Source organism: Pezoporus flaviventris, unplaced genomic scaffold, assembly GCF_033815535.1.
Source record: "Pezoporus flaviventris isolate CSIRO_AGI_PZ_B2104156 unplaced genomic scaffold, CSIRO_AGI_Pfla_v1 ptg000082l, whole genome shotgun sequence".
Taxonomy (NCBI): Eukaryota; Metazoa; Chordata; class Aves; order Psittaciformes; family Psittacidae; genus Pezoporus; species Pezoporus flaviventris.
In genome coordinates, this window is record NW_026892630.1 from 1,013,523 (window position 1) to 1,027,616 (window position 14,094).

At 37.0% G+C, this 14,094-nt stretch overlaps 1 protein-coding gene across 5 annotated transcripts in view; it reads right to left on the reverse strand.

Annotated features, from left to right (window-relative positions):
* The window catches only part of CDH13 (cadherin 13), a 793,216-nt gene that overhangs the window by 387,637 nt on the left and 391,485 nt on the right, over positions 1-14,094 (reverse strand). For all 5 annotated transcript variants that reach the window (XR_009747137.1, XR_009747138.1, XM_061475030.1 and 2 more), the window contains exon 8: positions 10,808-10,948. Coding sequence is in view for 3 of the 5 variants with exons in the window: in XM_061475030.1 (XP_061331014.1) it covers positions 10,808-10,948 (141 nt within the window). In the remaining 2 variants the exon portion in view is untranslated. The remainder of the gene's footprint in view (positions 1-10,807; positions 10,949-14,094) is intronic.

Genomic DNA, 14,094 nt, shown 5'->3' on the forward strand with positions numbered 1-14,094 from the left:
AGTTTAAGTAAGTCATGAAAACAGGATGGTGGTTCCTAAGGGAAGGAGACGTGGAGGGCATGAAGAAGAATTCACTGGGGGACAGCATCAAGGAATGGAAAAAGGACGATCTACAAGAAATAATACTGAAGGAGTGAAAACATGGAACAGAAAGGCAACCATGAGATGAAAATGGTCAGAAACGTAGTTTTTTATGAAAAACTAGAAGAGTTTTCCATATAAAAGGACAGTGGAGAAAGTGATGAACATAAGAACAGAGAGAAAGGGACATCACACTCAGCAGAAAGGATTCAGTGGATATATCGCTGAAATTAGTCTCAGTGAAGTGGGACCTGGAAATGAGAGCAGAGGTGCATTTAAGGGACACTGAGTGTTTAGGCTCTGTGAGTCAAATGACAGGCTCAAGGATTTTGGAGAATAAGTTAAAAATAAGTTAATTATTAAAATTCAGAGAAGGTTCCTACAAGTTGTTGACTAACTCCTAAGTTTGAAAGGGAGAAAAACCAAAGTGTAAGAGTATTGTTTGGTTGGTTGATGAAGCAGGAGGAAGGGATTTTGAAGGATAACACAAAAAGACAACAATATATTTCAGTGCTGGGCAAATTAAGTATCAAGAAGACTAGACAAGCAAGTAGCTGGAAAAACCTTCCACAGTATGCAGAGAAGTGAAGAAATATATCTCTATAAAAGCTGCATCAAGCTATGTGGAAGAGGAGAACAGGAGTTAGAACACAAATGAAGAAGGACCGGCCATACAGCAACAGTGTTGGAGGCAAATGTGGTCAGGTAACTAACTGGGATTCAGGGATTTTTCATAGTGATCAAAGTCTAGACTGGGAAAGCGAGGATAACATTGAGACTCTGTAGTGGTGGGATTATACTTTTTGTTGTGACATATGGACTGGGAGCACAGGGGAGAACATTTGTAAAAACAGATAAATATTAAGTGACTGTTAGACAGCTGGCTAGAGAAACGGCTACCCTTTAAGAAAGCAAGCATCTGGGACTGTATGGCAAACAAGTCCTGGAAATAAGCCAAAGTAGAAAGTACAAGTATATGTATAAATTACAGTCCTGAACCATTTTCTTCAAAAGAGACTGCAACTGCAAAGTTCTGTATGAATCCCCTAATCTGTTGTGTTTATTTTTTCTCTTAAATGCCTCAACACTGTTTTTACTCCAGTAAGTTCAAGAGATGATCAACCCTACAGTATTTTATTGCTTTCCAAATGAGTCTCCTTCATAATACTTACTAACAATTTTGCTTGAATAAAGTAAAGCTCCTTTTAGAATGGTGATTTTTATCGGTTCACTATTTTACTGTTTCAGAGCAGAAGGAAAAAGGATATTTTGTCTAAATAATCCTGACATTTTGATTCGTATGCACAGATGGTTAGCAAATTTTGTAGTAGACAAATCAGTTTTAGTGTTGCTGACAAAAATCTTAAAATCTCACTTGTCAGTGAAGAAATTGATAAACTGATCACAAAACTCATTCCACTTTAGTGGAATGACCTAAGCAGTCGTATAACTATTATTTTTGTATGAATATACTTCAGCTTTATAAATCCCTTCTGCTCATATAAACTGCAACCATGATACCAGCTCACACATATTGTATAATTGCTATTAAACACGGTTTTGTCTGAAGCAAATTGAATATGTGAAGATCTATAGTGTGTTATCTTGTTTAATCCTACTTTAAAAATAGAACTCCTACAGATGCTAGCGGCATATTAACAGTGTGGGTTTCTTAACTCATGGGATTAGAGTGATACTTTGCTACACATCTAACAGTTCCTCTATTTATTACTCCTTAAATCATCTGTGCTGTGTCAGAAAAGGAGATTTAGAGTTCTTGGTGTTTCTGTTAAGATTCCACATTCCACATGCAAGGAACTGTAACCCTTTATGTACGTAAAAGTCCCTTCAAGCCACAGAAAATACTTGCTGGTTGCACCGTAAAAGTAATTCCTGGTCATCTACTCCTCAGTGCCTGCCGTCCAATTTACAAACTGGTAAGGCTGAATGAAATAACAATGATTTAGGAGCCACTCTGCAATGAATACCCTGCATGGAAACCACAGTGTTTCTACACAGAGCTTAGGATTTCACTCAACTGGATGTTACATAGTCAAATGAGGTCTCCCAATTCAGAAACCATAAAGTAATTTGACAAAACAGACTGATGCATTCTATCGCATCTTGACCTGAAAATAATTGTGTGAAGTTTCTTTGAAGTTTGCGTTTCACCTGCCTGCACTCAACATTGAAGGTGGAACTCCTTGGACAGTTAACAAAGTACAACATGCTATAAACTACTCTCAGAGAAGAATAAAATAGTAAATTTCCAGAGGAAAAGAAAATTAATTTCTCAGGCAATAGACTCCAATTTTAATATTTGTATTAAAATTGAAATCTCTAGAAAGCACTGCTAATTTGATTTGAAGGCAACTGCAGAAGTCCAGCTGGAGAGAACATATTTAACTGGAAAATCACATTGCCATTCCTAGCAAAGACTGCTAATAATTATGTTTATCCACCTTCCCTGAATAAGTGGTCCAAGAGTAGATCTGGAGACATTACATTATCTTTGTTTAGCTTGTGCTTCTCTCAAGAGCCTTTGTTTGAGCTTTCCTTCCTTCCTCTTTAATTTCTATTATCAAGTTACTTGCCCACATGCATTTGTGCTAGATGTAGTCAAAAGTCTTACTGCTATTGTTTGCTTTGTAATTCTGACCTTAATATCTATCGTAAAGCTCACACATCATAGACCACATTGAGGAAGCATGTTAACCTTCATTTCTTGTAGAAGAGGGAAATAAATTGTGGGGTTTTGTGGCTTTTTTGTTGCTCACAGTGCTTGGATATTTGCTGTTAGCAGAAGCAGATGGAAGAAGTCTTCAGAGGATAGTTAGCATTGGAATGGTTTTGTGGTGAGAATTCACCAGCTGCAGTGAGAATTGCTGTTATTGCCACCGAGTTTGCTGCTGACCTTTCAAGCATAACCTAAGGGTTACAAAAGGACTCACACAGAGGTCTGCATCAGGACTGCTCTGATCACAACAAATCAAGGAGACTAAATAAAAGGTAGGAAAGGAACACTGGAAACCAAAAAATAGAAAAGGACCAGCAAAAATATAAGTTTACAATGTGAGCTGACTTCGAGAACAAGAATGCTGGGAAAAAAGAATCAGATCTGGAAAACCAGTGAAGTAGCTTTGTGTTTCTCCCCAGTTTCACACTAGAGTGATAATTTCTATTCACAGAACTTTTCCTTTACTTATACAAGTGTTTCTTTCTGATTATGAAGCAGGCATTCTGTTTTATGTACCACCGAAATGTGTTTATCTGGAGATTAAGTAGACAACTTCATGTATTTCATGACCTTGGTGGAGAGAAACAAAGCAATGAACTCACCCTTCACAAGCAAAGATAAATGTAGAAGTCTGCTGCCTACTGCTATGCAGTGCATCCAGCTCTAATTATGTGATAAGTGGATGGGCTCAGTGTTAAACATATTTTGCAAAAGTTCTTGAACAAAGTGCTTACACTGGTTATGCAGATAGCTTGCTGAAAGCCACACGAATACAAATTATCATGCATACCATACGAATCTGGATGAGTACAGGAAACACTGGTCTTCCAAACCCTGTCTTTTTGCTGAAGAGCCCTCTATTTCAGTCAGTGCACAGAATAAGCATGTTTGTTTTATTTCCTTGCTCTAAAGTTATTCTATTTTTACTTGTGAAGCTAAAGCAAAGCGCTTGTTTTTAAGGTCGTTGGTAATTCAAACCTGAGTGATGCTGATCATTTTGCATCACGCAAAAAAAATCAAACCAGCTAATTCTGATAAGAACTGACATGCAATATTGAAGAAAAAAAAAAGTAACAAAAAAGGTAATTTCATTAGCCAGATTGTTTAAATAAGTCTTCCAGATGTCCTTAGCTTAGTATCACCACAATACCATTCAGAAATATTAACAAACATTCTTCTTGATCACGGGCATTTTTCCAAGTTACTTGAAAGTAGTTAGGTTAAGACAACAGAGACACATTTGGAATTCTAATACTTGAACACATTTCCATTATTTTCCATGACCAAAGAAATTAAATTCTGCCTTTCAGGTGTGAAAAATATACCAGCTAATGTCTTCCATTTGTTTCCAAGAGGCTTTTGGGCACCTGGAATTTCAGATAAGTCAAGTGTGTTAGTGAACTGCTGCAAGGGTATGAAGTGGAAGTAAACCTGAGTGAAAAGGTCAGTGAAAATATTTACCTAGTGTAGGGGGCTTCTGAAGGTTAAGATATGCTTTAGGAGCCTTCCCATCTGTATTTACAGATTTAGAAAAAAGTAAAGAAGACCAAAGAGCTCATCTCTGATGATCCCCAGCCATCCTGAAGCTGCCAAAGTTTACTAACATCTGTAGAGGCTTTGCCCTGCTCTGTTGAGTTTCTGTATGAATTCTGCTTTCTCTGCATGTAAATGGTCTCACAGTCAAAAAAATGGGAGCCAAATGGAAATTCCAGTGTGCATTTTGTTCATGTGATTTTGCTGAAATGGTTTTATTCATCCCACAAAACTCTTTCTCATGACAAAAGCAGTATTGGAGACGGTTTGCTCTGATTTGAACAGGCTGCTAGAATTTAAGAGTGGCTCCCATAACATTTAGGCCATAGTGCAGCTCTATTTCTCAACTGTTAACCTGGCAACAGCTCCTTCTCATCTATTCAGATCTGCTGATTGCTGCTCAGGTACCTCAGCTCAGTCATTTGGCCTTCTGATATCCAGCATGAGAGAATGGTACACGAAATAGGATAAAGCCAGCTCAGGTTGTTCTCACCACCTTCCTGAGTGAGACCGGCAGCTCCTGTCTTTGCCTCTATTCAGTCTGGATGACTCAGTGACTTCCCTCCCAGCAGGGAAGTCAATCAGGATCATGGTTCCCAAATCAGATATAAGGGTCTAGAGAATCATACGACATTAACAGAATTAGTGTCCAAAGATAGGGTCCTGATCACTGGCAAGACCCACAGAGAATGGAATAAAGTTAAATAGGAGTCCCAAAGGGCAACATTTTCACTGAAAGACAAGGTAAGAGGGACCAGGGCTGATGTTCAGATCACTGAAGGGAAGGTGAGATTTATTGGTTTTAAATGTGAAAACTGATTGGACAGATCTGGTCTGGTTGGTAAGGTGTCTAGCATGGAAAATAACAATATCATGTCTGAGAGAGACATTTTTGTAAAAGAATTATGGCAAAGGTGGCCAGGAGGAACCTAAAAAGCGCTTTATATGAGTGCTTGGTCCTCAACATGATTTAGCCAATACCAAAAATCAAGACAGGGAGTCGCAAAGCTACAAGCATGTTTCTCCACAACCTGAGCTGCAAAATAAATCTCTCCAGATGGTACTCTGAAAGCCTCATATCTTCTTTGAACCATGAGCTGATGGAGATACATATTGTACCCCAGGGGCTGTCTTACCCCAGAGGGTGACATAACTGTATCAGAAGACAGTGCTGGAAGCCATCATAAACCATGATGACAAGCAACCTATTCACTTTTAGGTCTCTATAGGAATTGATGAATCATTTCTTAAAGTATATGTTAGTCATATATTACTCTTTTATAAACCATTTAACAGGAGGTATTCAAAATGTGAGGAAATCATATTTTAGACTTAAGACTTGCCGCACTAGTACAGCTCAGGTTTAACTCTGCTGATGTTTTTTCTGTTCACAGGAGGCAAGCTTCCTTGTTTAACTGGAAAATTAATTTCTAAGAACATATGTTCAAAGAAATCTAAACTAGGAAAAATATTTTCCTAATTTTACTCTCACTGATATGAAAAAAATTCTTTCTATTTTACATTGCTTTGTCCCAGAAAGGGATGACATTGAAGGTGACACTGGAAGTGGCAAAAAGAGGAATTGTCTCATGAATGAGACTATTCTCTGGCCTAAAGAAGGCCCTCTTTCTTAAGTGCACTCTGACATGTCCCACTACTTTTCAGGGTTCCACTACTTTCAGGGATGTACTGTGGTCCCAAATCTGTGATGAAGGACAGATGTGAGAACTAGGTGGACTGTAGAAAAATCATCCCCTTAAATCACAACATTGCATTCTTCTCTCAAGTGCCTGAAATCATTTATTAAGGAAAGACAATATATATGATATTAAGGGAACATAATGTATTACTATAGAGCAGCAACGGAAGCTTCTTCCTTGGGAATAGATACTTTAAAAAATCAGGACAGAAGCCAGAAGACAAATATACTCAGTGGACTCCCAGTTTTGAGCATGTACGCTACATTCAGGAATGATGTAAGACCAGGAGAAGGAATCGCTGGACTGATTTTTTACAGGAGGAAGGGTAGAAAAGAATGGGTCAAATCCATACCATTGTTATGTTGAAACAATGGTTTTTTTCCTCCACTGTGTTTTAGGGAAGATCTGCGCAGAACCATGACTACAGGAACAGATACAAGAGAAGGACTTGCCAGCTTGTGGCTTCTAGCAGATGCTACAGTTAATTTTTCATCACACTTCAGCTACAGTGTCACTATAGTGAAAGTGAAGTAACTGTGGTTACTTCAACCACGGTAACTACTATGTAATACCAACTATATAGTTAATACAGTCTATTAATTGTAGACTAAAATGACTGTTTTACAGTCATACTACACTGCTGTGGTCAGTCACTGATTGTTAAAGTGACACTAGAAAGTAATTCTCATGTTTCTTAATGTGCTAGGTATAAAAACAATACTTTGCACCATTAGCGTTCACTCACTCTAACTCGTTTCCACACAGTTTAAATATCTTGCAGTACATAAAGCAGGTATCAGATTTTCTAGAATGATCAATTCCTATTCATTGCTTTGCTTCATTTGTTATTTGCACATAAGTAATCCCTTGCTGCTGAAAAAAAGCTGAACCGAAGGCTTGAAATTGCTGGAAAGGAAATGTCAAGTTGCTCTTTGTGATACAATATACATGCTGTATTCAGTAATAATTCACAAAATTAATTTAAAAATTCTTTTATATTATAGAAATAAGGTTATACATTTTAAATAGAGGTCACTAACTTTACAAGTATCTCTATTTTCATTTTTTATAGTTTAAATCTGGCACGATATCCCAGCTACTGTGACCTTTTAAAAGGTAGACCTTGTTACCTGGGATTTTTGGAGGAGCTTTTAAAATATTGCTCTTTTAGGCATTAGAGATTAAATTATTTAAACCCCCAGAGGAAACAGGGTACTGTTTGCATATCTGAATTGATTTTTGCTCTGTTCAGAGCCTATTATGAACAGGAAGGAAAGGTTGGAACTAGATGATCTTAAGGTCCTTTCCAACCTTAACTACCCTATGATTCTGTGGTCCTATATATACATGAAATAGAACAAGTCAAAAGTGCGTAGCATGATGGGACAGGAACAAAATAGTTTACTGGGCTGAATCCCATAAAGCAGGGTCTCATACGTTAACCCATCAAAGTACCTGACAGGTACTTATAACCTCAAGGGCTTAAACTATTTCTCTGAAGTTAATGGAAGTGCTTTGTTGGATCTCAGCCAGGTTGCTCAGCTTCTTCTGTGATTATGCTCTGACACACCATCAACAAATTTTTCCCTAAGCACGAAAGCCATAACTGCACCCGAATGACATGGGTGTAGAGTGCAGGTTAAAAAATAGCAGATGGAAAAATAGATTCACTAGGTAACTGCCCCCTTTTTCAACAAGGTATACATAAACCCAGTTGAAGCTATTGAAAAACTTCTTACAGCAACAAAGGATCATTTAGACCTCTCGGAAAACATTAAATAAAGCCATTAATGAACATTTTTAATAGGTATGTAAGGGCCTGACCTCCCAGGAATAAAATATAGTAAATGGAAGTACACAGAAGTGTATCATTGCTTAGGGGTAAATCTATAAGCTTGTTTCTGGATAAACAAAAAGGAAGAGATTGGTCAAGTGGCAAAAGATAAAACTCATCTTCAACAGAGCCATGCTCGCACATGGCTGAGGTTGCCTTGCACTGAGAAACCAAAGAAATATCTGCTAACATATATAAAACTTCCTGGAAATAGAAATATGAAAAATTTCAATTTTGGAAAAAGCTATGAAAAAGATCATTAAACTTCTGCCTTTATGTTAACATTATTAAAATAATACATGTATTTATTAAGAAACATATAGCAATGCATTCTGCATTCTACAAATCACCATCTAGTGCACAGTCTAGGGCATCCAGTCTTGCACACATATGCTGCCGTGACTATTGAACACATCCAGCTTTCATAACTTCACTGGCTTTCACTGCGTCAGGTCAGGAATGTATTTAACCCCTGCACTTACAGAGGAAGTGAACACATTGAAAACTTGGCTTAATTAAGCTTCATCAACAATATATGACAAATGAAGGCAGAGCTATTTTAGGTGGAAATTGTGCTGTCAGAAGAAAACATAGGTCAGTAAGTAAGCATTTGTTTTATAAAAGGCAAAAATGCATTGAGAAAAAGTAACCTTAAATAGAAGAAAGACAGCTGGGAAAACATGTCCATAGCGTAAGAACCCAATCCTAAAGCAGCCAATCTCAAATTAATAAAAGAGGTTGCACTCTGAAACCAAACCTTCAGATTTAATGAATTTGAGCTTTCTACTTCAAAAGTTATCTTGTAGGATATGTCTTTTTCTTTCAAGTCTTATTCAAATCAGAAGTATTGCATCATGTGGTATACAACTGGTATTTTAACACAACTAAATACATAAAGCAGTAAGCCAAATAAAGTGGCATTAGCTCTATTAATACACACTCTTCCTCCTCTTACACTTCTTATTTTAAATAGAGCATATGTTTCTAAAGGGGCCTGGCACCATATGTCTAAAGACAGATTTTTCCTGCCTTATTCATGGAGTAAGAATATCCCTTAGCAAAGCAGAGGGAAGATTTCTGAGGTCATTAACATCTCTAAATAGTGAAAAGTTCAAAAACATGTCACGATGCATTAAAAAAAAAGAAAAAGAAGAAAGATGTCTCTATGGGAAAATTTGCATGTGATATAAAGTGCCAGAAAGCAACATAATGCTATCTCTTCACACCTGCTATTTTATTTCTATACTGAGACCACCAGACTTTCAAGGGTACAGAGTACCTTTTACTGTCTGAATTTCCACAGAAATAGATACTGCCTAGGCAGGCCCATAAGTTTTTTATCATACTTGCCCAAATTACCAAACCATTAAGTCAAACAGAACATACTATTATAGAAATATTTCTTCTACAGAAGAAATCTCAGTGTCTGGAAATTCAAGTAGGCATGACTCTGATTGACATGAATTGCTATTAATATTGCTAATACAATCATTTCCTATTTCTAAACTGACTGAGTTTTCCTTTTACATTTCATTTTACATTTCCTTTTACATTTATTTTACATTTTACATTTACATTTCCTTTACGTTTTTACATGTAAAAGAGGGCTAAAAAAAAAAAAAAAAAGAAAAAACAATGTTTTGAGCATATTTTAAATATTGATTGTCAGGAAACAGCTTTCAGAGTATTAAATGCTTGATTGAAAGGGTAATTCTAAGAGAATTAATAGTTTGATAAAAGCCACTTAATTATCACTTAGGGACATAAAAGGTTTGAATCAGGCTCTCCATGGTACTTTCTAGGTAACTGAAATGTTCTTGCCAAATCATTTACTTAAGTAATCACAGTAATTACCAATGATTAATGAAAAATAATATTCTTGTTGGCAAAAATTGTCATGGTTTCTTGTTTCTTCTTTTCTAAACAAAAAAAATCCAAAACAAACAAAACCAAAACAAATCCAAAAAAAAGCCCCCCAAACCCTTTTTTAAATCTGCTTATCCACTTTGCATTTATAAAATAAATAATTATTGAGGTAAAATTGCAGTAATTTGTTTCAAAGCTATCTGTTGTCAAATTGCTAAAATTAGGCTAGAAAAGAAAAATGAAACCAGGTAAAAACATACCTTAAGGAGAAGCTCAAAACTTCTACAGCAATGGGCTTTCCTTTTCTTCTTCTAAAACTACCTTAAAATCAGCATCCCTCAAGCTTACTTCTCATCTTTTGGGAATATTCCTCAAAATCTGCAGAGCCTCAGGAAACTTCTACAGCAAAATCCAAACTAGCTGTTATTAGGTAAAACTTGACACTGCCTCATCCTCTCCAGATACCAGAGGCAAAAAGAAACAATTAAAAAAAATCAGATTAATAATAAATGTAGGAGAAGCAAGAGAGCAGTGTGAGAAGGGCAGGAAATTTGGTAGATGCTTTGCCTGAAACCAGAAACATTGCTATAGCACCATTATGCTCTCCTGCAGGCAGTGAATATCTTTTGGTTTAAGTTGCTTTTTCTTTTTTCCAGACTTTTCAGCATTCTTCAGTGGAATTCAACTTGCACAGGAAAAGACTTTCCTTGCAAATTCCACCTGTAGGTTAAATGTAGAGCTTATAGGACTAGAGTTTCATTACAGAACTGACAAGACTAGCTGTCTCACAGGTGAACCACTGAATCCAGGGCAAAACATGTTGCTTTCATCCATGTTCCTGACCATCAAAAGGCTTAAGCTGGAATGTAGGCAAGAGGGAGCTTTGAAATTTATTAACGTAAAAAGAGAAAAGAGCAGCTCCAGGAAAGTCTGTCACATCTAGCTAAAAAGATGTCTTTAAGTATTGTCTTCCATTAAGGAATAGTTTTATATTTAGAAATAAACCAATTAGAATCACATACACCATTTTGTAGAACACAGATGGTAAACTCTTACCTCCTTCTTGGTAAATTCTGGTGCATGATCATTTTTATCATCAATAACAATAGTGGCAGTTGCTGTACCAGACAGTCCCACATCATGGCCACCCAAATCCTTAGCTTCAATAACTAGTTCATATTGTGGAGTTTCCATTGTCTGAAAAAGAACCAAACCAAACCAACCAAACAGACAAACACAAAAAAAGAAAGGTTAAAAAACTCAACCCACAGCAGATTACAATCTACTTTTAAATAATAAATACATTAAAATAATAAATAAATATTCTAAAACTTAATTTTACATGCTCAAACATAGCATAGAAAGAGATCATGGTTATCACAGTGTTTTACCAAATCAGAAACACAGCTTTCTATGGGCTTCAGCTGACACAATGGAAACCTTAGCTGGAATACAGTATGAAGGTATACTATAATACTGGTAAACAGTACATAATCTATCCTGTTATTTAAGGAGATTATGAAAGAGGAAAGAAATTAATATATACCTGCACTTAAAGTAAACTTACACTTCCGTGCACCAAAATTTAGCAGCTTGCTTCTTCAGTGTTAGGATAAGTATACAGTTAAATACTAATGTCACAATCTACATATACATTCACTTGATTTTATTAAATCACATTAATTCTGTTTACTAGCATTTAGAATGGTAATCTAAGTTTGCTTCACTGTAAGAAACAAGAAAGCAGTTTCTAAAATGGGTAGACTGCCTGTTATTGTACAAAGCAAATATGTGTAATAAAAGTAATGATTTACATCTATGATATCCAATTCCTATGGCATGGTTACTTATCTAACTGCCTACCTAATGTAGAACCACAAAGCACAGGTCCATTGTAAAAGCTATACTTAATTTCCCTCCACTGAAAGACACCTAAAACTCGGAAAAAAACAATTGTGGCTACTGTTCTGCAAAGGGAATGTGACAGCATTTCTTATTCACCTCTTGCATCAGGCATGAAAGCACATCTGTTTGCAAGCTGGACAACGGGTTAGTAATACATCCCATCAAAGGGAGCTGTGATCAGAATCAGAACCTGCTCCTACGGAACTCAGAGAGAATTTTGACATGGATTTCACTGGAGACAAGACTGGGCAATTAATTAAAATGAATATTGTCACCACTTGTATGGCTGCCTTGTAAGGAACCATCTGCCCAAAGGCCATATATGCTGCATCATCAGTGGAGGACACAGGTAAGAAAGTGCTGCAGACACCTTTAAAATTATATGGTAAGAATGTCAGGTGTGCTCAGGAATGTTTTTTCAAACACTTAAAAATTAAGCCTGGATCACAGGGGCAAAGCGACATAGTGATGCCTGAAAGGGTGGTTAGGGCACCACTGCTAGAGGGCTAATTGAACCTCAGACCGGCTAACTGCGCTTATAAGAACCAAGGTTACACATCTTAGACATCACACATTCTCTGTCCTTTATCTAATGCTTTTCCAGAGAATACACATGCAGCAACAAAACTGGTGTGAAACTCCATATATCAGCACAATGATCTCTGTCTACCACCCATAGATAAAGCAGAATCAAGGAAGCTGAAGTAGGGCTTATCCTAGCAGAGAACATAGAATGTTTTGGGTTGGAAGGGACCTTTAAATGTGATCTAGCTGACCCTGCCCTGCAATGAGCAGTGACATCTTCAACTATACCAGGTTGTTCAGAGCTCCATCCAACTTGACCTTGAATGTTCCTTTGGATGACTTATTTACCAACTCTCTGGGCAACCTGTTCCACTGTCTCACCACTCTTATCATAAAAAAATTTCCTCCTTATACCTAGTCTGAACCTACCCTGTTTTACTTGAAAACCATTACTCTTTGCCCGACCACAAGAGGCTCTATTAAACAATCTGTCCCCATCTAAAGTCTCCTCCAAGTACTGAAAAGCCACAATAAGTCTTCCTGGAGCCTTCTCTGTGCTGAACAGCCCCAGCTCTCTCAGCCTTTTCTTATAGGAGAGGTGCTTCAGCCCTCTGACCACTTCTGTGGCCTTCCTCAGGACTCGCTTGAACAGGTCCAGAGGAGCACATATGGTAAGGAGATCCCAATTCCGTAGTACTTGGTTCCTGAAGCAGTTTCAGGCCACGAGAGAAGCAACCGTGTAACACGTTCGTCAGATCACCTACTTCAAAGTTATTCATTTGAATGTATAATCCACGAGTCAAGCCAGAAGATATACTTAGTTCTAAAAACATATGGACTACTAGAAAATCAGGCACCATTGCCACATAGGGGATCCTAAGAAATGGATTTTATTAAGTTTTACAGCATTATTCTATGAAATTAATCTCAGAAGGCAGCAAATCACAAACAGGATTTTGATTTATAGCATCATAAATATACACAAAGAAATATTACTGACATGTCTCAGACACAAATTGAGATGACAGAGTAGAACAAAATTTACAGTTTTTATACATCTATTTTCTAAAATGTATTCAATGTATTAAAACCTGAATGGAGCTTTTCCCCCCTCCCCTAGGAGCAGCTTTTTCATTATTTTGATTAAAAATTCATTATTATTGTATGGAAAACTTGCAAAGCCATTTATCACTTCATGTTTATAAGCCTCTTTGCTCAGAAAGAAGCCCATTTTTATTCACAAATTGGCCTTTTTTCCTTTAAAAACTGTCCCATTTTCTATTGAAAGCAAGTCCATTTATGCTAGAAATTGTCTACTGCAGCAGAAATTTCTGTGACAGGAGTCCAATGTTTAAGCTCACAACAGAATGTGAAAAACATTGAATTTTGAGTAGTATTTCATATCATTATAAATACTTCACACTTTCCTGCGAAGCAACACTTTCTACATCTAGTTCTGTCACCAAATATTTGCTTTGTTAGAGAAAGCAGCTCCTAACAGATCCAAACCCGGAGCAAAGGAGTGTTCCCATCAGATACTGTTTTCACTAGGAGATTGGGCAGAAGGTTTTTTAGCATTTCTCATATGTTAGCCCAGTTAATTCAGGCACTAGCAGCAATTTGGGTCTGTGTCATTTATCACACTACTGGTAAATCCTGGGGCACGAGAGTGGAGATCTGTGGATAGAGTAGTTCCCTTACTAACTGCCTTCCTTCACCTTCCCCATCCGTGCTACACTGTGTGGGTAAGGGATACGTATGCAAATATATATACATATTTACACATATGTATAAATATGTACACATGTATATATTGAGCAGAACTCACTACCAGTAGCATTTTGGGACCCCACAATTGCTCTGAATGTTGTCCCACCATCATATTGCCTGTCACTAAAACCAGGCCTCCTGCT